Below are 24,818 nucleotides of genomic sequence, written 5' to 3'. Positions count from 1 at the left end.
AATAGCATGAAAAGGACTTACTTAGCTTTTCAATGTGAGGCATGACTTTGTTGCCTTTCTTCATGTATGATGCACGGAAACCGTCCACCGAAAAGATGATTAATGGAGGGCGAACAAACCTTAAACAGTAACATAGTAAGCTTTAGAAAACATACTGCCACAAAGTTTCCATTGTGCCTAGTCATTCTCCACAACTGGGACCAGGAATTTCCAAGATGAATCTTCAAGTGAGGATATCGGGACAAGCCTGGGCTGCCGGCCACGTAGCCTTTGTGACAACCAAAGTCCACAGTTAAATGACCAAGGTCATAAAATGGCCAGGGAAGGGACTGGACTCCAGATTTCCCCTGCTGCCTCTCACACTGCAAACAAGTTTTTTCACGGTGTATAAAGTTGTTATATTTGTCTAGAATAAGTGTTCTCCCATTTGCTACCTGGAAAACTCCTAATCATTCCTTAAAACCCACCTCAAGGTTTCCTCTTCTGTAATGTTAGCTGCTCACACTTCTGAATTCCTTTAAGATATTCATTCATACCTCTTTCGTCATTCATATACATATTACATTATTTCGATGCAGAGTCTACGTCTTATTCATCTTTCTATTTTGTGGACCTATAGTAGAGCTCCAATAAATGCTTAGCAAATACATGAATGAAAGGGTGAATGAAGAAAATGAGCATGAAGTTTATAGCGGTGGCACTCCTGTCCCTAAAACTTATAAAAGAATTCCTTTAGGTTTAATCATAAAATAACTTTAAAAATAATCAAAATTGATGAAGATCTTTAAAACGTTCATCAATAAAGGACCAGATGATCCATTTAACTAGGGCAGGATCTGATAAAATAGGTCCTTTGTTATAGTCTAAGGATGGAATTGGCCGGTCAGGCTTGAGAATACTAAACTATGTGCAACCATTTCTTTTCTGATAGTTTGAAGATAATGCAGCAAGCACAGGCTTGAGTTTATCTGAAGCCACATAATAAATAAGGTATATTTCAAATGAGTCACAGATAAAGCACTTAGAATAATACTACAGACGAGTTCTTTATTGTCGTGACTGTTACCACTTGATAGGGCTTCTACCACTAGACTGCTTTGTCCACAAAAACAACCGAACAAATTTTAAACAGCCCTTCCATTCAGAAAGTCCAAAGGAGTTCAAGTGCCTCATTAAAGCCAAAAGAGGAGATGAAAATAAAGACAATATCAAAATACTTGGATTTTGTGTCGCGGGCTGTGCTGCCTAAAAACAAAAATCCACTTGAACAAATAAATTAATGAAAACACACTTGTTGAAAATTTATTTTCTGCCAGGCATTTTAAGGGCCCATGAATTTTCAAAGTTTCCTGGAAGGCATAATAAGTGCCTTATGTGGGTCACACTTGAGCCGTGGGGTGTCACTCAAGTCTGGCTGCAGCCCAGCAAAGCAGTCTTCGGTAGTTTGTCAAGTTCCTGCAGCATCTGGTAGGAGTTACCAGCTTGGATGATATTTTTGAGAAGTTCTGTAGTCCTCCCCACCTCCCCACCCCCCCAAAAAAAAGGCAGAAGCAGCCCTTCAGGAAAAAACTCTGAAAAAAAAAAATAAATCAATGCCAGAAATGTTTCTTTCCTTCTCTGGTGATATTTAGATATACTTTGTAAAATCTTCAGCTATGGTGAAGTATAGAGGATATTCAGTCTTCAATATGTGCAGAGGCAATAAAAGAAAAGGTTTTAAAAACTCACTACTTCAGGGCACCTGGGTGGCTCAGTTGGTTAAGAGCCTGCCTTCAGCTCAGGTCACGATCCCAGGGTCCTGGGATGGAGCCCCGCGTCAGGCTCCCTGCTCAGCAAGGAGTCAGCTTCTCCCTTATGCTCTGCCCCTCCCCTCTCTCTAAAATAAATAAATGAAATCTTTAAAAAAAATAAAAACTCACTACTTCAAGATGTGCATTCTAGCTTTCAACGGATTAATCACTTACAAGTACTTGAGTCTAAGTTTACCTGTATAAGAGGATCTCAGGTTTACATTGTCTGCCACCATTTATCCATCCAGATCCTGGGATATTTTATCGACTAATATGCAAAACTTCATCATATTTCTAAAATGCACTTACCCTGCAGGGCATTCCGGGGTCTTTATTTCCTCACAGTTGTCATCTACCCAGTGTGTCTCTCCTATAAGAGAAAGTGGGTAGATTCACTTGTGAATCTAATTGTCAATACCAACCAGAGCCCTAAAGAACACAACCCCAGGCCCCATGTCCTGTTGGATACTCGTTGCTTATGGGACACCATCTAAACAGAAACTCTGAAATAAAGTCTAGTGTTGGTTTGGCTTACTAAAGTACACCCATACATAATGGGAAAGCTAATATTTAATAGCCCCAAGTGGTGTTTATGTGAGCCTTCTGAGTCTAAATTGTTTGTAGATAAAAACACCAGTGGCGTCAGTGAACAAAATTTCATGTTTGTTTCCCTCCAGAAATAAACTGTTTGGTCATTAGATGGAACATTCTTTTCTCCACCACCGAACATCTCAAAGCCATAGAAAGTATGGCACAACTACCCTTTAGTTGAGGGGAAAGGCTTAGAATACTCAGGGGTGATAAATGGAAGATTGCAAGAGAGAGAGATTTGCCAGTGGATCTGTGTTCAGCCCATGAATTTAGGAAGAAAAATCAATGATGTCTTTCACTTTTATCTTCCTCCAAGGTCCAAGAGCTTTCCTGAGTTACCCCATCAAGAATGGAGAACAGAAAAGAGCTCAGGTTTAAAAATAAACACAAAAACGAGGCTTCCTTAGGAGAAAATGAAAATTATCAAAAAGCATTTGCTTTAAATGGTCTTAAGGCAAATAAACATCACATGTCTTGACCATATTGGAAATCTCCCTGGTCAACAAGAATCTGACTCCTGGCAACTGGGTAGGTTAGTAACAAGCTCTTTCCTTAAAGTGGGAGAAGCTTTACCACATATCTAGTAACCCAGGGCTCACACATGGGCCTCACAAAAGTACTGCAACTAGAATTTTTAACCAGCAAAAGCCAGTGTTTACTGGTTCAGTGACCAATGACACCTAGGACTTTTTTCTTTATTTTCTCTTCTAATAGCCTCTGTGGTTTATTGTTACATTTACTACATAGGGAGAAAAAAAGGAAAAGGAATAAAATTCTCAATCGATTGTATGCTTTATCAAAAGTTATGATAATTGTTTGGGCAGGGGAAATTTTCCAAATTCAGGATTCATGGAATATCTTCCTGCCACAAACTTATCATTAAAAACATTTCAGAACGGATTTGCTTTTCCCCCTGAAATCTTTTCATGGGAACTCCTCTCAAATGTTCCGTGTCACAGCTAGGAAGAAGGATTTAATTTTGACAATAAAATGACTTGCAAAGTTTACATAAAGATTCTTAGATCTTTCCATTAACCTCCATAAGTGGGTGCTGTGGTAACTTCAACTCCTTAAAGAGAGAAACGTCATCTTTTATATTTTCGTTAGTCTACCGACTAGTATTTACTACTAGAATAAAACCATCATATTCTGCAATCGACCATAAACAGTGAACAGATATGCACATATAGCTTTGGGAGCTACGGGTGCCCTGATCCTCCTTACCAGCTAGTACACCCATCTTTAGGCCACTGCTAGTGCCTCAGTTTACAGCTTACATCCAGTAGGTACAAAAGCCATGCCCCCCTCCACACCCCCCCCCACACCCCCCCACCTCAAGGGCAAGAATGCTGCAATTTACCTTCCGGTAAAACAGGCCAAGGTGAGACTTCCCCTAAAACCACGTCCCTGCTGGCCGCCCCCTACCCTGGTATCCCTTGCTCCCTTACACGGTTTTCCTGCAGAACATTCCCTCAATACATTCCATGTATGGAATTCCGTCACAGGCTCTGCTTTTAGATGACCTGATCTCAGACCAAGACAGGAACTTTAGAAATCTCTTCATTATTATGATGCTACCACATTCTGGAATTTGGGGCGATTTCCTTGCTATTTCAGATCAGTGAAATGCAGGGAAGCAAAACGAAGAAAGAGGCATGAGAAATTAAAAAAACACAACTCCTGCCCTCCTCCCAAACCCATATCCAAGGCGTTAGAACCACAACATCCAAGACTCCCTGGAGCATCTCCAGTTCTTATTCTGTTAAAGCTCCCGCCGACCCATGGACACCCATACCTTTGCAAACCACTTGGTAATTAGTACAGCAGTCTCCCCTGGCCAAGCAGTCCTCCGAGCAGTGGCAAGCATTGTCTTCGTTTCGTACTTCTCCGCATCTGTCCTTAGTACACTCCCAGCCACCAGCTGAAATCGGTACCATAAAACACTTAACACTGCTTCTCACAAACCGAATGAAAGAGGCCACAATTGCTTACAAGCGTTGCCAACAAAAAGAGCTAAAATCCCACATCATTTAATCTGCTTGTGAAATTAGAGTTGGCCTGAGGCCTAGATGATATTTGGAGGATTTACAAATAGGTTGAATTCCTAATTTTTCAAATCAGAGTCCGAAGCCAAACATAATTGGGCTCCTTTGGAAAAATGGAACCCTACCCATTTGTGCACTGTACTATTAAAAAAAAAAAAAAAAAAAGCCAGTAAAATAGATGGTATGTAAGGTTTGTGATAGGAGTTTCTACCATCGTAGGCATAGTCACCAAAGCTGGGCTCTTTTATTTCCCAAAGTAGCTTTACTTGACTTTAATGAACTTGATTTAAATACAAATGATGGTGCAACCAAATCCTCTACCTGCTGAAAGTTGCAGCTGAAGGGTCAAGTCCTAAACAGACACGTAGAGTTTAAAGGGATATGAAAAAACACTCATAGTTCCAATCATTGACCAAAATGTGGCCCTATCTACAAGGAGAGGTCACAGCCCCTCCTTTCCAGGGGTCTAGTGGATGGGTTACAGATTTCTGTCTGAGCATACTTGATCGAGAGCTCATGGTTTAACTCTATCAACAGGAAATATTTAGACAATTAATATTTTCATCTAGAAGAGAGTGCTATCTTTTTTTGCTTGCCTTTTCATCCACCAGACTGTAAACTCCCTGGCCAGAAAAAAAAATCACATCTCTTTTTTCACCATGACATCTCCAGTGCCCGAGACTGTGCCTGGCACGTGTTAGGTGTTCCATGAACATTCATTCAGTCTGCTTGCAAATTACCATGAAAATAAAATGTGACTCTTTACATTCAAGATTGATACACTGAGAAACTTCATAATGAATTCATTTATTCAATAAATATTTCTATTATGCTTTCCATGCTCTAGGTGCTGGGGAGGTCATGAAGGACAAGAAAGACAAGACAGGCCATCTTCATGGAGCTTATATTTCAATTGGGAAAGAAAGACCATAAGCAAGTAGACCAGTAGAAACAAGATAATTTCAGCTCATGCTAAGTGCTATGAAGGGAATAATAGGATGGTACTGATAGAGAGTGACAGGATGGAAAGGGCATGCTACTTGACATAGAATGGTCAAGAAAGCCCTCTCTGAGCTAAGGACACTTGAGGTCTTCATCTCTTAAAATATGTCATAAGTGGAAGGCAATGGTTTTAGGAAGCAATGTTGCTTCTTAGTAATATTCCACCAACGGACACTTTGCTAGGTGAATAAATGGATAAAGAGGTACTAGTTGCCATGCTAGAAAACCAGACAACTACTATTTAATTTCCACTCTTTTAGAATTACCTTTGTATCCAAATTCTATTCTCTGATTTTTTGATATCCCCTCTTCCTCTGACTTCTCTTCCCCAGCAGATGAAATGCTTGGAATTCCTTTATTCAGGACCTGCTATTCCCAACGGTTAGCAATTTTCCAAGGTTGCTTGGACTGATTTTTTTTTTCCCAAATCAAGGATAACTCTTAACCAATATACTTTTATTGCTGCCCTAGTTCCTTAAGAAAATCCCTTTGTTTACAAAAAAGCATCACTATTAACAAGCTAAATTTATTGAGGAACTACCGGCTTTGTGTAAGAATGGAATTTTAAAAAGCCAGGGTTCAGAGTGAACCACAAGCAAAGCAGGAGTCAGTCAGCTGTACAATTTTGAAAGCAAACATAGAAATAAACAGAAAAAAAAAAAACATTTAACCTTATGGAATAATAGGGGAGTTACCTATCAGATCAGATAAAGAGATTTTTTTAATAAGAATATATATTTTAAAAGTGAGGATATGCTGAAAAGGGAGTGGTGAAAGGCTCTTGTACCCTTTGAGAGGAATATAAACTTTGAGAAGTGTTAATTTTGTAATATATTAAATTTTAAATTTTAATATATTTAATATATTTAAAATATTTAAATTTTTAAAATGCACACTTTGATTCAAAATCCCACTCCTAGGAATTTATCTTAAGGAAAACAGACAAAAATATGAATACACATGAACCACATTCATTGATACATTGTTCATAATAACAACAATTGGGGAAAATCTAAATGCTGATCAGTTACTCAGTGAAGCAGGTTGCGCATCTGTTCAATGGAATACTATGTAGGCATTCAAAAGGATGGTGTGTAAAGAGATATATAAGTACACACACACCCCTCCCAGGCATATACATATACACACTCGTATAAATACACATACACGCACATATAGTCGTCAGGGTCTACACTGAAACATTGTGCTTATCTCTAGAAAGTGGCTTGTGCTATCACAGTAGGATCTCAGAGACTTTTGTTTTCTCCTTCAACCTTTTGTTAGTATTTGATATTTGATTCTTCCGCATTTGGCATACATTATCTTGGTACACGGGAAAATAAACTACTTCAAAAATGTTATTATCGTCCATATTTATTACACCTGGAAAGAGAGGCATGAACAACATTCAGAGAGAGCTAAGCTGGAGTGAAGACATCCACTAAACTTTGCAAGGAGCTCTAAGATCAGGAATCCAGACCGCTGAGATGACATGTCAGAGGCCAGATGCTCATGGAGCAGAGGAAACTAGCATCAGTTAGGTCCCCGGTGCCAAGCAATCACAGGCTGCTGGTTTGAAATAATGTTTTAGAGCCAAAGAACTCTACTAGAACATCTGTTCCATCCATATGTTCAGTTTACAAGGTTCTCAGCATTTAAGTTTGCAGACCCACAACTAAGGAACCTGGGAGAAGTTCCAAAGGAAAGTAACAAGAAAAAAAAAAATGGCTACATGTTTGGAAAATGTATTATACAGAAAACAGCCTAATAAAACTCTTCTTGTTTGGAGGGGGGGGAAAGCAAACAAACCAGAACTAGTAAGAGAGCTGGTATCGGTTTTCACATGAATCGAGGGCTATTTCTTTAGTAAAGGAGAATAATGTCTCTGTTGCTAATGATATCATTAGAAAGATAAGGCTAATATCAATGATAATATGAGTCAGATTTTTGAAAGAAGCATCTCAATCATAAAAGTCCAAAAACAAGTAATAACTTGTCAAGGAAGCTGTCGAATCTCTGCATTTAGTGATCTTAACAGGGTTGACGGTCATCTTTGTCAGAGTTTGCATACGATGTTGCCCAGAGGCATGCTGGAGAGGTATCTCCAGAGTCCTATCTAAAGTGTCAGGCTTTGGGGGTGCCTGGGTGGCTCAGTTGGTTAAGCGTCTGCCTTCGGCTCGGGTCATGATCTCGGGGTCCTGGGATCGAGTCCCACGTCGGGCTCTCTGCTCAGCGGGGAGCCTGCTTCTCCCTCTCCCTCTGTCTACCACTCTGCCTACTTGTGCTCTCTCTGTCAAATAAATAAATAAAATCTTAAAAAAATAAAATAAAAATAAATAAATAAAGTGTTAGGCTTTGGAAACAGAGCAGGTGGGGTGGCAAATGTCTACAAAGGTGCTTCTTCTCAACTCAAGAGTCTTCATTCTGAAATCCAGATGTTCTACTGATGGTTCCAGTATAGAAGACATGGAAAGAAAGGCCAGGAAGAGTGAGAGGAATATTTTAGAGCTACCCTGAGCATGTAACCCCAAGTAGAATTCCATAACAACTTTCCACTTGCACAGAGAATGGGGAATTACATCAGGGTAGGCCAACAGCTACTATATAAGATGAAATAACACAAATGCTGTACACTGAGCAGGCAAGCAAAAATTTAAAAAAATGAAAATTAAAACAGAAAAGCCCCAATCCTTAAGAATGCTCACAGTCTCAGCCCATGTGCCCTAGCAGTGAATGTGGAAATTGACAGCAAGAGACAGAAATGATGAAGATGAGGGGGGAAAAAAAGCACCTGACCATAAATACTTCTGAAACTAATAAAATAACGATTGCAGTTGCAAAGAACATTCTTTGGGTAGGCCTGGTAGGCAAACAACAGTCACACGGGGTATACTCATAATACAATCGATAATCATTCGAGAAACAAAACCAACCCGCACAGTTTCGTTTGGCCAAAGCAGGGTGGCAATGCCAGGGAGAAGAGCAGCCGAGGGCCTTTAAGCCATCCAATCAAGTCTCCAGAGGACTCAAAAGTTACCCACCTGTCTTCAAACAAAGCTCATCAAAGTCATGGCAGCAACTGCTGTAGCTCTTACATAGGTTATCACAACGACAATCAGGGGGTCCAACCTCTTGAAGTTCAAAGCATCTGCCCTTGCATGATCCAGAGGTGTTGGTCCAGGGGGAGTCCGATAACACTGCAAGATACAAGAGGCAAGGGCAATGGAATTGGGAAATGGGTCATGTCATTGCGGAGAGGGGACAAGTGAGAAGGAGCGCAGAGTGGTGACACAGTCATGCTCTAACTGAGCAGCCTGGCGCCATCACCTGCTAGCTATGGACCCTGGTCAGGCTGCTATGGACCCTTGGCAGGTCGCTAAACCTCCTATGCCAGTGTCCTCATCTGCAAAGTGGGGGGATTAACGAAAGTAACTGGAAATTATAATGAGAATTCAAGGAAACAATCCATGCAGAACACTTAGCAGTCCGTTGGACACAGAAAGTACAATGAATGTTGGTTGTTGGTTTTATTGTACTGTTTACAATTATTATTACTACAAATCTGGGAGGGTTAGCATCTCTGTGGATGCTAATGATGCCAACAGAGAAGAGAACACTGATGTACACACTTAGAAAAAAAGAGTTCATTTCCCTCTTTGAAAATCCGTAACTTTTTGTAAGGAGATTTGAAGCTAAATGTTCTGAGAACAGTCTGAACATAGGGAACTGAAATAGGAGATTTGTAAGATCTCTTCCAGTCATTAAATCTACACCCATAATTGGAGTAACACAAACAAAAACACCACAATCTCAGCTTGTCAAAAACAAATCCTCTTTATTTTCTATGATATAACTGTATGTCTAGAAATCTCAAGAACCAGCTAAAAATTTGGGGGGGGGGAACAAACAAAAATTCTACATATTTGTATGATATAAGCAATTAAGTTGAAAAATTCAATGGAAGTTCCATTCATCATAGTGCCTAAAAGATATGATATCTAGGTATAAATTTCATCAGACATATGTAGGACCTACCTGAAGAACACATTAAAACTCTACAAAAAGATATTTCAAAAGATTTCATTACATGGAAAGATATACCATCTTGGAGATAAAAATAATTAATATTATAAAAATACCAGTTCTTCCTAATTAAACTTGAAGATTCAATGCAACCACAATAAAAATATAAAGAGGAGTTTTTTAAACTGGAGAGGATATTAAAAGTTTATAAGAAATGAATATATGAAATGAAAAACACTGGAAAGAAGAGTAATTTGGTGAAGACTAGATAGTAAAGTATATTCTGAAGTTAAATAATTAAAACAGTTTGTACCAGGAAATAAGTAGATCAGTGCTGAGGGTGGGGATGGGAAATAGAGCCAAATATATGAGAATTTATTTATAATGAAAGCAATTGGAGAAAGAAAGAAGGATTAATTAGGAGGTGAAAGAAGGATTAATTAGTAAGTAGTGCTAGAATAACCGGCTGACTAGAAAAAAATTAAGCTGTATCCTCATTCTAGCTTACAAAATAATTAATTTCTAATGAATGGAAAGTGTAAGCAGTGTCCTACCTGTTGCTAGGAATGAAATTTTTTGTAAAATAGAACACAATTTGGAAATGCATATGAATCTTTCACCCCAAAATTCCATTACTAGAAATTCACTTCTCGTGTATATTTGCCAAACTTTGTCAAGATATATGTACAACACCATATCCATAAGTGGAATATTGCCCCAGCCCTTACAAAGAATGAGTCAGATCTGCGTAGGCTGATATGGAAAGGTCTACAAAATATATAAACATGTTTTTTTAAAGAGCAAAGTGACAGAACAGTATGATAGTATTAAATATTATACATTGTATTTTGTGTCAAAAATAGAGGGAAAGAGAGCAATGAGGATATAAATAAATATAAAAATAAAAGCAGAGCCAGAGAAGGGAGGGGCGGCAGAGGCATTGAGAAAACATACAAGTGTCAATAACCTCCCTCCCCCCCCAAGAAACTCTTTACAGGAATTATATTTGAGCAAAATGACTGAGAAAGAGAGAAGCAGAGGGATTTTTTTAACCTTTCTGTAGTTTGAAACTTCTACAATTTTATAAATGTCTTTTGCTTGTTCGCTTTCTTCTATCTCCATCCCTGTGTGTATATATCCTGAACATATATATATATCCCTGTGTGTATATATGTATAAAGTATGTATTATATAATAGATATTATGTATAAATAGCTTAACAAATTTTATTGATGACATGCTATGTATAATCTTATTTCCTTATTTATGTTTATGAATTTTTCAGTTTTTTACAATTAGCACACATTACCTTTAAAAACAAGCAAACATAAGAAGCAGGCAGAGAACAGAAGTTAAATAACATTTCCAGGTTCACTGAAGCCATTTATCTGAACATCCCGTTCATCCCTCAGTCCCTTGTCCTTTTAAAAGTCAGAGTCACCCAATCCTAGCCTTTATGGCATCAGATCAGTTCAAGTAAAGCAAACAGATTCATTAGACCATGAGATGTGAAATGCTTGCGCATGGTTGATTCTGGGATGTTGAAATACGTACAAACCGCACCAGCTCAGTTTAGGAAATAATGTCAAGTTTCCAATGCAGTGCCTTACATCTGGTTCAAAAACCACATTTTTCTATTGACTTTGGCCAACCTATCAACAGTGCATGCTGGGCCATAAGACACGGTAGGAGGAGGGGGGTGTTGAGATGCGCAAAAAGTAAAAATAGAGAAAGCTCTATAGTAAAAACAAAGATAAGAAAAACACTTATAATTGAATTATTCCTTTTTTTAAGGGTACCGCTTAGCCAGAATCAGTAGCCATCTAATAAATTCTGAGGATAATTCATTCCCATGAGCTGCATACATAAATATGCTCAGCTATGCTTATCGCTGAGATAATGCTAAGAGGTCCAAAGGCACATTGTTCACAGTTGACTTGTCCTGTCTTCTCTTCTTTATGGTGTCCAGCCTGCATTCGAAATATTCCTCCAATCATGCTCTTTGCTTTTCCTTCATCACAATCTCTTCCCTATTTCTCTCTTTACTTTTAAAACATCTGTGTGGAATTTCAGCCATTTTAAACCTTTCTCCATCCATGCTGGTCATGTGATTTTTACTATATTCTTACAGCCTTGATTATTCTCTGACTGTATCCCCCACTTTGTTTTTGAAAAATAATTGAATCTCACTCAATAGCTTTCACCCGAATGATAATCTTCTTTGCCAAACCTTAAATGGAAGACAGCTTTGTTAAGCAAGAGTTGCTCTTACATTCATCATGCAAACACACAGATCATAAAAAGTGTTGGACTCGATGTTTACCAACAGCTTGCAAGTAAGAATAAATTCTGGGGCCAGTATGGACTAGGGACACATATGCCAAATTCACTCTTGGCTGGCTTGGACTCAGCTGACAATGGCAGCAAGAGAAATGGGAAGATGAATTGATCCATGTAGTTCTTCCAATCCAATAATCTCAAGAATTTGAACTTCTGCACCTCTTTTAATCAAATCAGGTGATAGAGTCACATTCACTTTGCCTTTCCAGGGCGCATCCCACCCCCGCCATCTTCCATAACAAGCTCTAATCCCCATGCTTTTCTAGCTCTGCAATCATCCTCCACATTTGGCTTTTTCATTCCATGCCCATGTCTCATGTCCTTCCCCCCACACCAGCCTAAGGACAGATTTGAGGTCTTCACTTTTTACTGGAAAATTTTAACCTGGTTCCATGGTTAAATATACAAAGATTCTCTGACTTAGTATACGTCTAAATTCTAAAATCTGTAAAGCTTTCCTTTACCTGACCTAAATCAAGTTCTATAGTTTATTGAACGGTGTGATGAAAACTGCAGGATCAGTGGATTTGTGGTGTCTCATAATTACTGAGACTTCCATAAAAGCTCAGAACCAACAAGGAAGACAAAAGACAAAAACAAACACCTTGAAAGGATCAAGACAAAAATGTGTGATAAGTATGGAGGTTTAGAATTTCATATGAGACATTTGCCAATACTTTTATGAGATTCAAATTCTATTGCTGCCTTCTTAATTACATATTTAAATAATGTTATTTCGCTTAAAGATGCAACTCAGTTCCAGAATGTTAAAAAATAACTCTTATAGTGTATACAGACACATTTTCTTATAATAGGGACTTCAAATTTTAAAACATATATATATGTACATATACGATATGCATAAAAAAGTGCTATACATTCCTTATTTTTTACAGAAGCATTTCATGATTTAAAAACCACCAACATAAAAACATGATTTATTACACTCAAATTCATAATTCTGATAGAAACAAGTGAAATTATTTTCACTTAGTTAAGTAAAATCTTATTTCTAAAACATCCCATCGGGGCGCCTGGGTAACTAAGTCATTCAAACATCTGACTCTTGATTTCAACTCAGGTCATGATCTCGGGGTCGTGAGATCGAGCCCCACATTGGGCTCCATGCTCAGCACAGAGTCTGCTTGAGATTCCCTCTCTCCCTCTTCCCTCTGCCCCTCCCCTCCAACCACTCTTCAAATAAATACATAAATAAAATCTTTCTAAAAAGATAAAAAATAAAACATTCCATCTTACCATACATACACAGAGGCGGTGTCATAGAATTCTGGTGCCATTTATATGGGGAAAAACTACCAATAATTTAATAGACCATTGGAAAGAACATAATTCATGACAAGAATTGTGACCTACTCGTGAGTTCATCCCGGACCCCCAATCCTGTTTTCCTCTAAACCCCTCTGCAAAATGGAAATTTTCTGATTTGGATGATGACTGGCGAGGGAAGCAGTATTTAAGTTTGAAAACCTTTAGTTTCCTAAAGCTGGGAGACTCTTTCTTCTAAGCTTTGCATGGTGATCCTGTGTCCAGGATTTGAGAGATGGCACCCTGTCTGTTCCTCCCGTTCTCTGTGGTCCTCAGCCCGAGTGCTTCCTGAAAGTGAGAGGAAAGGCTTGCAATGGGCTGTGGGCTGTGGTTATGCCGCCTCCTGTTGAAGAACACTGACACAGAACTGGTTTTCCTCTGTCTGCCTGCCATGTCTAAAGCAAAACCACAGGGAAAGGAGGCGGTCAACATGGACGACATTCAAGATGCTGACCAACTCTAGCATTTAATGCTGTCTTATGCCTCTTCTGGAGTATATGATTCATCCTTTATGGTCATACTTTCTTGTACCGCAGTGGCCATGTGTTCTTGATACCATTGACCTCAGCCCATAGTGAGCAGCACTTACATACTGGCCTCCATGTTAGCCTCTCTGCTTCCTAAAGACATTAGTTCCCATAAATACCCACTACGGTGGCATCCATTCTCTCCTCCTTGTCAGATTCTGGACCAGCTTTTATGGACAACTTTTTCAGTAAATAGGTCTACCTGGGAAGTTTTCAGGCACCTGCACTTTTAAGCATTTATAAACACAACGTTCTCATGTAGAAAGATCTTGTAAACTAGAAGAAAACAGTTTTCTATGCAACGTAAATAAAATAGATCAAAAACTTTAGTTTGACTTTTAAACCCCTCAAGTAGCATTTATGATGGTAGTCAGTAGAGTATGTCTGAATGGTTTGCAAATCTGCCCCCAAACAATGAAACACTGTCATCAAAATCACAGGTATTGGCAACTTGAAAAAGTAAAAATTTAGACCCTGGTCTTGGAACATAAGTGCAGATAAATTAAATGTATCATCATATATTTAACACTTCATATTCTCAACAACCCTAATACGGCATTTTGTTCTCGAAAACCTTTTCCGATAAAGAGGCAACATTATTCCCGTTTTTCTGGTTGGAAAATCAGAACCCTCAGGCTAATCTGAGCTAGCAAGGGCCTGGCTAAAATTTTAGACCATCTGAATACAACTATAGCACTGTTTTTGTTCACAAAGGATTTTTCCAAATTCTGCACACAGGCTATGAGTTTGATGAAGACATGATTTGGAAAGGTTTTTTGGTTCAAGAATCTATGTGAATAACTATTGAGGACTGAGATTTCTGGTCACGCAGACAAGATAGAGGATTCTGTATAGTTTTAAGATAAATGAAAAACCCCTACTCCAGAGCTCCATTTAACAAAGCCCTGAAAGACCTGTGCCCTCCTTAGACTCTTCTTCAGACAGTTTTATTCCATTTACTTAAAACACCCTATGACTCAAGGCACCTGGGTGACTCAGTTGGTTAAGCAACTGACTCTTGATTTTGGCTCAGGTCATGATCTCAGTGTTGTGAGATCGAATCCCATGTCGGGCTCCATCCTGGGCATGGAGCCTGCTTCATATTCTCTCTCTCCCTCTCCCTCTCTCCCTCCCCTCCTTGTCTCTCTCTCTCAATAAATGAACAAACACCCCTGACTCTACATTATATTTAACATCAAGTCCCATCAAGTCATGAGAAAGTTTTCCTTCCAGAATCATGGCTGTTGTATTTGTCAGCTTTACAGTTTCCTACATGCTACTTTGCCATCATCAAGACAGTTTTTCATTGTAGAATGAGATTCCAAACTTTATCAGATGAACACAAACCTTCCCGTTCCTCTTAACCATTGTTGTTTTCTCTGCAATTCACAAAGACTCACTTTACTCATAAAGCTGTGAGAGATCCTCCTCCTTTTACATTTACCCATGAATTTCATTCACATCTACACACTTTTAAACTTCGGAGCCACTAAAAATGATGACGAGTTGGTTGGGGCTTTCGAGTCTCTATTAGCCAGTTTATTCACAAGCTCACAAACTTCCCTGTGTCTTCCAAGTATTAAGTCGCTTATATTTCAGAGGATATCCCATTTCCATCTGGAGACTGGAAGGGAATCTATCACAAACTTCAGTAAAATTACCTCCACTCTCACACCACAACCATACACATACGCACAAGTACGTGAGTGCATGTGCACACACCTCTATACACATAAATTCTCTTGCAATCTTAAAGGTAAATCAAGCTGGCTACACCAGATGTATGAACAAAGATGTCAAACTGATGTGCACTTATTATTTACATTTTCTTTGAAAATGTATTCTAGCCATCCCATGCACCCGATTGCCCATTATATTTACCCAATAGAATTATAATTAGCTCTGCTCATTTCATATCTCCTAATAAATCCATAGATCTCTTATCATCTGGTAGAAGAAACCCTCTTCTACCAGTACTTCCGATAGATCACTAGGTCCTAACAATAAATCCAGCCAACAAGTGTGCTAGTTAGTTAATTATAACAGTCTGTTTGCACTGCCACAGCCTTGAGACTAACACCCCAGTCCATAGTACAGCAGTGAGGGTCTGCCCTGTGTGTAGAACATTCTCACCTATTGCTGAGGACTCTGAGAAACTACATTTGCTAAGCAAGGAAGTGCATGCTTTGGAATGGGAGATCTTGCTCTGGTCAGTCTGAAGCTAGCTGGCCATATATTAATACCCTTTGTGTTCCATTTGGTCAAACAGTGTTGAAGCACTGAGCTTCTCAGGATTTCTTTGGAACATGAAAGCACTGCTGAAAATAGGCATGGTTGCCTTTCCTTTTTAGTATCTTGTCCTAATACATATATAAAAGTTTGCCCAATGCTTTCTGATGTGAAAGCCTTTCTTACAGAATAACCAACCACATGCATTATTTGAGGGAGGCCCTTTCCAGGCACATATAACATTTAAAAAGACGAACATGCTTAAACTCTCTGCACTATGCTCTCATCCAGTTTCCAAAGTATATCTCTGGTCTATATTCAGGAGAAAACAACCATTAGTGCCTAAAAAGCTGGTAAACTACAACAACAGAAAAATTAAAAATAAAAAGTGTTCAGGCACACCAAAATCCTAAAACTCAGACTTAAATGGCATTGTATCCCAACTAAGCTTCAAAGAGGTAGAATTTCCACTAAAAAATTATTTTAGAAGATACCATAAAGGCCTAAAATAATCAATGATTTAATTAAATAATTCAAGAAGCAAATATTCTGTACTACATTTAAGATCACTCAGATGTATACATTATAATATAGATTATATTATTTTTACAGAAGTAACATAGACTCAATAGTTCTTAGAGCTGTTTCTTATAATGTATGGAGATAATTATACACAAAACACATTTAAGGATTAATAAATCTGTTCTATACTTTTCAAGTTCTCCAGTAGAGCGCACACAAATTCAAGAGTCAATGAAACAGAACGGATGGAATCAAGAGCTTTTTTTTTTTTTAATCCAGAAAGAAACTTAGAAATCATCCAGGCCTGCTCTCATTATACAGCTAAGGACACAGACGTCACAAGTGACTTGCCCAAGGCCACATGGCAAATTCTATGGATCCAGGTCATCAGTCCAGAACCTTCATGTTTTCCAAAAAGAGCCAACTTTGAAAATAATGAGTGACTTGATCTTACACATTCATTAAGAAAACACCTTGTCCTCTCAGTTTTGGCTGAAGTAATATAGGACTATGAAACAGAAAAGAAGTTCCTTTTAGGATGCATTGGAAAGAACCAGCAGTGGGCTCTCAAGCTGCTAGTTTGCCCATATGAAGATACTAAGAATCCAATCCCCCTTCCCGTCTGTGCAGTTATAATCAGTGCTAATGGGTATTATACTTGTCTGGAACAAGAAAAAGAGGTCTTTGAAGACAGCATTTGTCACCAATAAAAACAGGATTCTCCAGCCCAGTGATCTCCTCTCCTCTCCCTCCCCAACAGAAGACAACTCATTTTGCCCATTTGGCTCACTGGGGGTGCAATTTTTATGATCTATTCTCTACTTTTCACCCCAACCACACCCCACTTTGACTCATTAAACTACTTCTAATATTATTCTTTCAACCTTCTGGCCTGACTCAAAAGCAACTTACTTGATGCAAGGAAGACCTAGTATTCCATCAATATATGTATCCTGACTTGGTTAATAAAAGTTTGTGCTGGCTGAACAGAGACAGGTGACCATCTTTTAGATCAGTCAGGTCAAAAAATACAGAGAAATTCAAAATCTGCAGGAAAGCAGACAAACACGCTGAGATGTCAGAGAAAGTCAAGAAAATATTGCCCCCTAGAGTACCCATTACTTAATATGTAATTTTTATTTATAAAACCATCAGCAGCTCCAATTTCCAGGAAATTAACCAACTCATTACTTAAGACCTGGTCAGTTAAGCCCCCTCAGTCTGCACAAGGAGCTCCTTTATAAGAATTCCCACACTGCTGATGGCGTAGTGTATTGTAAAAGGAAACGCCTTCACTTTGGTTCTATTAGTTAAGTCAAGGTACACTATTAAAACTTACCTTTCCTTATGCCAAAAGAGAAAACTGGGTGCAAGTCAATCCTGTAAGCTCTTCAAAGCACCTCTTCTCTCTTATATTTTCCCTATTTTAGGTAACTCTTAATCTCATCTCATAGTCCTAAATGCTGAAGTTTCACAGAAAGACAGTTCACTGCTTTTTTCTGCCACTCCTTTTTTTTTTGGAGATCAGAAGTTTCTGGAGACAAATATTACATCCTATGTCACATGACAATAAATCAAATTCATGTCTCTCCAATATTAAACCAGCACCTGTTCCCACCACTTCTATCTTAGCCTGTCTGTTAACAAGAGTTTGAATTTTATCTTAACATTTATAAGTTCCAGAGTACCAAGATTGAAATAGCCTGTTAATCACAGAGCAAGCATACATGTTCTCGTAATTAAAACCACATTCTCTCACCTGAATTACACACAGAGCTATTTTTACTCCAAAGAAATCTAGGACTCAATTAGTTATACTGCAAGATTAGCTTAAAGATGCATTTCTTCAGGAGTTTATATTGATTATCCAGTGCATAATATTTTAAAAGGACTGAGTGCACGAACAGTCGCTACACTTACCTGTAGGAGGGCCTTCATCCCATCCTTCTGCCCTCTTAATTCGATTTGCTGTGAATCCTAAGCAGATATTGACTCCAACAGCAAAAGTGAACAGCGATATTACCTAAGGGAGTAAGGAGATCAAGGTGTCAGGCCAATTAGTCAAATGACATGAAGGCAATTCAGAGGACTTCAACATCAGCACCCCATCCTACAACTTCCAAAATGCACTGTAAAGTGCTGTCTTTGGTTTTAAAACAAAAAGAAAAATCCAAAATCAGGACCTGATTCTCCACATCAAGTCCTTCCCCCTGCGATGCCATCATCTATCCTACCTGATCGGGTCGGAACAGGCTTCTCCTGGCCATGGCAGAGGGTTCTTGGAAAGCCTCTTGCACTGTGTTCTCTCTTGCCTACACTGAATGCACTGCTTTTTGGGGCTCTGAGTTCAGTCTATTAACTACAAGTAATCCCACCTGGGAAGTTGACAGCCTCCTCTGATTTGTCCGGAGCTGGATTTCATCAGGATTGGTTCACAAATGGCAGCTCTGAGCCTAAGAGGCTTGAAACATCCCTCTGCTTCTCTCCACCCCCTTATCGGTCCCGCCCCTCTCTCTCTCTCTCTCTCTCTCTCTCTGTCTCTCTCTCTCTCACACACACACACACACACACACACACACTTTCATGTGGTTTCCTCTGGTAACATGAGGGTTTCTTATGTTGCTGTGGCCAATAACAGTGCATGTTCATTTTCCTTCCCTCACAAAAACATGGTTTTAAAAAAGAAACCAAATGTATTTGATCTGATAAAAACAAAACAGAGCTGTAAAAGGGTTTCCACCAGCTTTAAGCTTTTAAGGTTTACAATGTAGTTATTCAATGTAGTCAACCTCACGACTTTATTTAAAAAAAACAAAAACAAAAAAAAACAAGGAAAGTTTTATAATTTATAAACGTAACAACTTACCCCTGTCTTTCCCATTTATTTATTTTTTCTGGCAGTTTAAATGACCCTGTCCCTACTGCCACATTCTCAGCTACTCCCAACTACTCAAATATTTCTCACGATAAAATCTCCCAAGATTGTAACTAACACAAGAGATAGCATTATTTTTCCTCGTGGTGTTGTTAGCCTTTAGAGAAGTAACTTTTATCAAAATACTGGGAATGCCAGCTAAGCAGCAGAGAGTCCTTCTGCCCTGTGCAGAAGGACAAAGTATCTTCAGCCTGTCTCTTCTTCCTGAAAAAAAAAACTGTCAGCTTGGTTTTTATTGGGGGGGGGGGAGGGGAGGGAGGACGGAAGGGGAGGGGCTGGATGGGGAAGCTTTATTAGTGATTGAATTTAGGAAGGAAATCTCAATGGCAGCAAGAAGTTAGCTTTAAAAACGGTTTCCCTGATTATTTTCCAGTTGCATGGTCCTCTAGCCCCCAAACGCTGTCCTTTAAGGCTGTTGTAAATGTTAAAAGTTCCTTTATGAAGCATTTGGCAACCAGGAGGCTTCTAAAAGAAATCAAGGTCTCTAAATCTGAAAGTTATTTAAATATTGTCTGCTTTTTGGATTCAAAGGAGGGAAGAAGGCTGGCCTTTGGTTTCCCTCGCGCCAGGCCCGGGGACCATCAATCTCGCGCTGAGCATCTGTGTGTCCATAAACAAATACAGCACTTACCATGCAACACATTACTAACGGGGCAGTGGCTGGGTTCAAATCAAACATGATAGCACAAACATGAAAGCACAAAAGCAAGACCTTGTTTACAGTGGATTGCACAGTAGGCCTGGGTTTCATTATATATTCTAGAATTCAGTAACAGCTAATTGAGAAAAAGAAAACACTGCCAAACTTTAAGTTGCCTTTCTAGAATCCCTTCAGTTTTGTACTCTTGCAAAGATGGCAGGCTTCTGGATTTTTCTACAAGAGTCACTTGCTTTAGTTTCTGTGCCATACTGAAATGATTTGGAGTTGGGTATTTAGCAAGGCTTATGAAAGATGTTAACCCCATGTAAGAGTCTTCTGCTCTTTGTGTTCAATTTCAAGATGCAGCCTTGCTTTTACAGCAGAAAACTGTACACCGAAAAGGAAAAGCTCAAGGTAAACCCGGGACTGCCTTGCATTGTATGCCAGTGGTGTTCCAAATGTTCCCCAAAACCCTGCTTCCGCTTCTCTCTAACCTCCCTGGCCCTTGCCAACTTTAGATTCTGTCTGACATTTGATTATAGAAACCCAGCTTGAGGATAATGAAGGCTCCCCTTGTGGAAAAAAAATAGACCCAGAAGCTGAACATCATCCATTAATTTTTTTTGACATGCAGCATAGCTGTGCAAGGAAAAAAGCCTTAAGTGTAATAGTCGATCCATAATTGGCTTCTGTACAGCACTTGTTATCAATTATCTAAGAGGATTGAGCTCAGGCATTATTTTCATCAACCATTCTGTCAAGGAGATTTGTCTTCAGGTCGTTGTGCACACGGAACTCATTAAAACACACATATTCACAAGAGCACATGTGCACACACACATGCATACACACACACACACACACCATCTAACCATCGTTAGACAGAATTTTACTAAAAGACATCGTGATGAATTAACTCTCAGGGGGATGATACCTTGGGCATCAAATCGACTACAAAATACAATTACCCTTCATTACCGAAAACTAAGAAAACGAAAAAAATCTGGAAATGCATACCATAGGTCTAGAAACTCAACTAAGTGACTGGAATGTGGTCCCCAACCTTCTGTAAACACAACCCAATTAAGAAAGTCTACCTGATCTGGAGTTTAAGATTTGGGAATAATGTCACCCATGGTTGGGTCAGTAAACAAGAAAGTGTAGGAAAAAGACTAAAATTAACTTCCAGAATGGTTTATTAATCCAGCCATATGTCAGAGAGAACACTGCCCCCTGGCAGAAAAAAAACCCCAGAACTATAACAAATCTTGGGACAGTCTCAGGCCTTAGTAATCATTCTGTGGTTCTCTAGCTTTATTGGGCATAAGAATCACCCCCGGAGCTTGTTTACAATGTGGATGCTTGCGATCTACTCCCCAAGATTTGGACTCAACAGGTCTAGGGGGCAGGGCGAAGAAACGAGGATTTTAGAGGCCAGACAAGAACTTCACAATAGGTTCTTCTGATGCAAGTAATGTAAGGAGCACATTGAGAGAAACAGAGCATTGGAATAAATTACTCTGAGTTAATTTATTTGTGTCCTGCATGTTGAATTGTTTGGTGTCATTCATAATGTAATTTTAATATATTACTAAGAGCAGTCACTATTAATTGGACATTAAAGTCAAGATCTCTTGATGACACACCATGGCTGTTCCTCCATGAGAATCATCTCCAAACTGCAAGCAGCAGAACAGTATTTTATTTACTTTGCTGGTGGTACAAAGCAGCAGTGTGTGTGTTGCCTGATTGCGATACAGTAGTTGCATTTATACTAACTAATGCACAGTCTATCTTTCATGAAATGGTTCTGTGAATCCTTGTTCCCAAGCCCTGATTAAGGTAAGAGGGCTTGAGGTTCGTAGTGAGATTTGAAAGATACATAATTGAAGGTTGTCATTCTTGCCTCCTGCTGTAACTACAAAATTTTCATGAACTGATTCAGACTTTATCTACATCCACTTTCTCGTGATGCAGAATTAACTGCCTAATGGTATCTTGACTCGACTTAACACTGTTCCCGGAATTCTTCTAAGACTTTCGTGTTAGGCAATTACTGACCACCTGATTTTTCAGCAGTGTCACTTAGCAGTAAATACAGCATATACACTAAGAAAGTAAGAAAAGAGAAGCCACGTGGATTCTCCCTATTTTAAAACTCTTTGAACTGAGTCTTGTTTTTTAAAATCTGCTGTGGTTGCCGGCTATTAGAAAATTCAGGAGAAAAACAGGACAGCAGTCTTTGCGAAAGGGGTTTACCAATCTAAATTGAGCAAAAAATTATGGTGGCTAATGGAGGAGCAAGCTGGCTCAGTTGCTCCCGCAAGTCAGGACTGCAGATGTGTATGAAGTAGACACCACTTAAGATTCTAAACCACAGATGCAAGGCTTTATGGGTAATCTATGGCCCCAGGAGGTTCTCTGGTGGAGAAATAGCATACATCTATTCAAATGCAAACAGGACTTGTGTTATTCGTTATTACACAATTGAAAGCTGAAATCAACACTGGCACATCTTTCAATTTGCTACAATTATATAGCAAATCTCTATGCATGACATTAATTCCCAGTGGAATCTAAGTATACGCCCCCCCAGAAGAACATTCTCTATCCTCTAAGAACAGTCATTCATTGGACAAATATTCATTAGCTCCCACTGTGTGCCAAGCACTGTTCTGGGCACTAGTATTATATGGGGAGCTGAACCAAGCACAGCCCCCTGCCCTCCATAGCAATCAAATAGACACAGAAATAAAAGTAAAATTGTAATGGGCTAAGTGTAGAAATGTAGAGGTAAATGTTGCTGTGAGAACTTATGATTTTGGACTGATCTCGTCAAGAGGGTCATGGAAGACTTTGTGGAGTATGAGTGGAGCTGAGATGTGCAGGGTAGGTGGGAGTAACGAGGTAAGAGAGAAGATTCTAGACAGAGCGAACAGGATGTGCAAAGTTCTGTGTAGGGTGGAGGCTCAGCACACCCATGATATGGAAAGACAGCTGGTCTGACTAGAGTAGCAAGAGCAAAAGTGAGAATGGTGTGCAATGAGCCGAGGGATCAGAGGGGCCAGCTCAGGTGGGACTTCCTCTGTCATGTGGGGTGCTATTGTCTTTGCCCTACAAGCGATGGAAAGCCTTAAAAGGGCTTATGCAGGTGAAAGTTTACTCAGATTTTGAAGGACGAATCTTTGTACAGTGTGGACAGGAAGTGGAGGGAGTCAAGAACAGATATGGTAAATCAGCTGGGAGATGATGGAGTAATCGAGGCGGAAGCTAGTGACCCCGGCACCAAGCAGGTCATGGTGGTGGAGAGTGAGAACACTGGGAGAGTCAGGGGAAAGACCCATTAATGAACTGGGTACAAGGATCGAGGGGCAGGAGGGTGTAAAGTGTGACTCCCGAGCTAATGAATTTGGAATTGGATTGTGATGACCAAATACATAGAGTACTCAGTAAAGTCACTCCTTCAGTTTTAATTGGATTATAAAACAGAGGTGGAGATATGTACCCACTTGCTAACACTCCAGAATTAGTTCAAATTAAGGGATATGGCTAATAGCTTTAACACATTTGTCAGTAGTTTTAAAAATCACCGAAGCCAGTTGCTTTAAAGTAACCTTGGGATTTAAATACTGAAAATACACGTACTCATAATTGAGGTTTAAAAGGAATTGCTGCCAGGAAATAAGTCTGCTTTGTTGCTAACTCTAGCTTAATAATACAACATTTTAAAACATAAAAGTCAGTTTGTCTACTTCTTTTCAGCTACTCTGAGAGCTGCACGCTCAATTTCCAGGCGCGTGGACGAAGGACATAACAGTTGGGCAAGAGGGCTCCCCCGCGTGTGCAAGAGCTCGTGCGAGTTTTCACGGGTGCGTCTGCTCTGTACGGAGCTCTTTGTAATGCACAGCACGGATGGGTGGGTATGTGACTGCAGAAAAGACGTCCACCACGGAGCTGAAGGCTCATCCTTCACCTTCCCGTCTCTCACCCTGGCAGGCTGCGAAGCTACTGGCCATTCCACTCGCAGATGAAGAAATGGAAGCTCCAAGAGTAAGTGACATCTTCAAGCCAGGTCTCAGAACCAGATCTCCGAAGCCAGCTTTGTCCCCTTCTCACTCTAGCATGACATCCCTCTGTTACACCACACGAGGGCCTCCACTCGACACGTGCAGAACGCAGCCACCCAGACAACCAGCTCACCTTCCAACTTCACTCCTCATGAAAACCTGCTGCAATCCTTCCGTCTCTTGTTCCTTAACAGACACCATGTCTGTAGGGTCTAGTTATTGATTCCAGCTATTACCATCCTTTCTCAGAGCTGGCTGAGCGTTACTAATATCTAAATTGTCTTCCAATGTGAATATTTTAGATTCTCCCCTCATCTTCATTCTTTGGGACATGCATGGGCAGTTTGTCTCACAACGGCTCTAGCTGTTTGCACCCTCTGCCCCCTTCAAACACCTTTTCTTTGAGACCTCTCTCTCTTTTTTTTTTTATAAGGTTTATTTATTTATTTGAGAGAGAGAGCTCAAGGAGAAGGAACAGAGGGAGAGGGAGAGAGAGAATCTCAAGCAGACTCCATGCTGAGGGCAGATTCCAAGGCAGGGTCTCAATCTCAAGACCCTGAGATCACCAAGTGAGCTGAAACCAAGAGTCTGCCGCTTAATGGGCTGTGCCACCCAGGACCCCTGAGGCCTCTCAATTCACTCCCATTCATTGCCCAGAGAGCCCCGCATAAAATGCAAATCTGATGATTTTCCTCCCCATCTTAAAACCTTCAGTGGCTCCCTACCAAAGCCCTTCTCCAAGTATGATCCTTGAGCCAGCAGAGTCAGAACCACCTAGAAC

General features: G+C 39.7%; 1 protein-coding gene across 19 annotated transcripts in view; it reads right to left on the bottom strand.

The window, feature by feature from the left end:
• ENPP2 (ectonucleotide pyrophosphatase/phosphodiesterase 2) overlaps positions 1-24,818 on the bottom strand; it is a 142,622-nt gene that overhangs the window by 59,188 nt on the left and 58,616 nt on the right. For 13 of the 19 annotated variants that reach the window (XM_064587959.1, XM_064587963.1, XM_064587960.1 and 10 more), the window contains exons 2-6: positions 18,316-18,418; positions 8,470-8,625; positions 4,177-4,302; positions 2,100-2,160; positions 22-119 (exon numbers count right to left, since the gene is read on the bottom strand). In XM_064587959.1, coding sequence (XP_064444029.1) covers positions 22-119; positions 2,100-2,160; positions 4,177-4,302; positions 8,470-8,625; positions 18,316-18,418 — 544 coding nt within the window. Of the gene's footprint in view, positions 1-21; positions 120-2,099; positions 2,161-4,176; positions 4,303-8,469; positions 8,626-18,315; positions 18,419-18,629; positions 18,874-19,261; positions 19,517-24,818 lie in introns of those variants that run through there. The other 6 variants (XM_045895993.3, XM_054512502.2, XM_054512489.2 and 3 more) reach the window with 5 other exon arrangements.

Source organism: Mirounga angustirostris, unplaced genomic scaffold (assembly GCF_029215605.1).
Source record: "Mirounga angustirostris isolate CCGP_5_RB_7025 unplaced genomic scaffold, mMirAng1.0.hap1 SCAF_4, whole genome shotgun sequence".
Classification (NCBI taxonomy): domain Eukaryota; kingdom Metazoa; phylum Chordata; class Mammalia; order Carnivora; family Phocidae; genus Mirounga; species Mirounga angustirostris.
The sequence above is the reverse complement of the archived record's forward strand: the minus strand, read 5'-3'. Positions and strand labels throughout refer to the sequence as shown.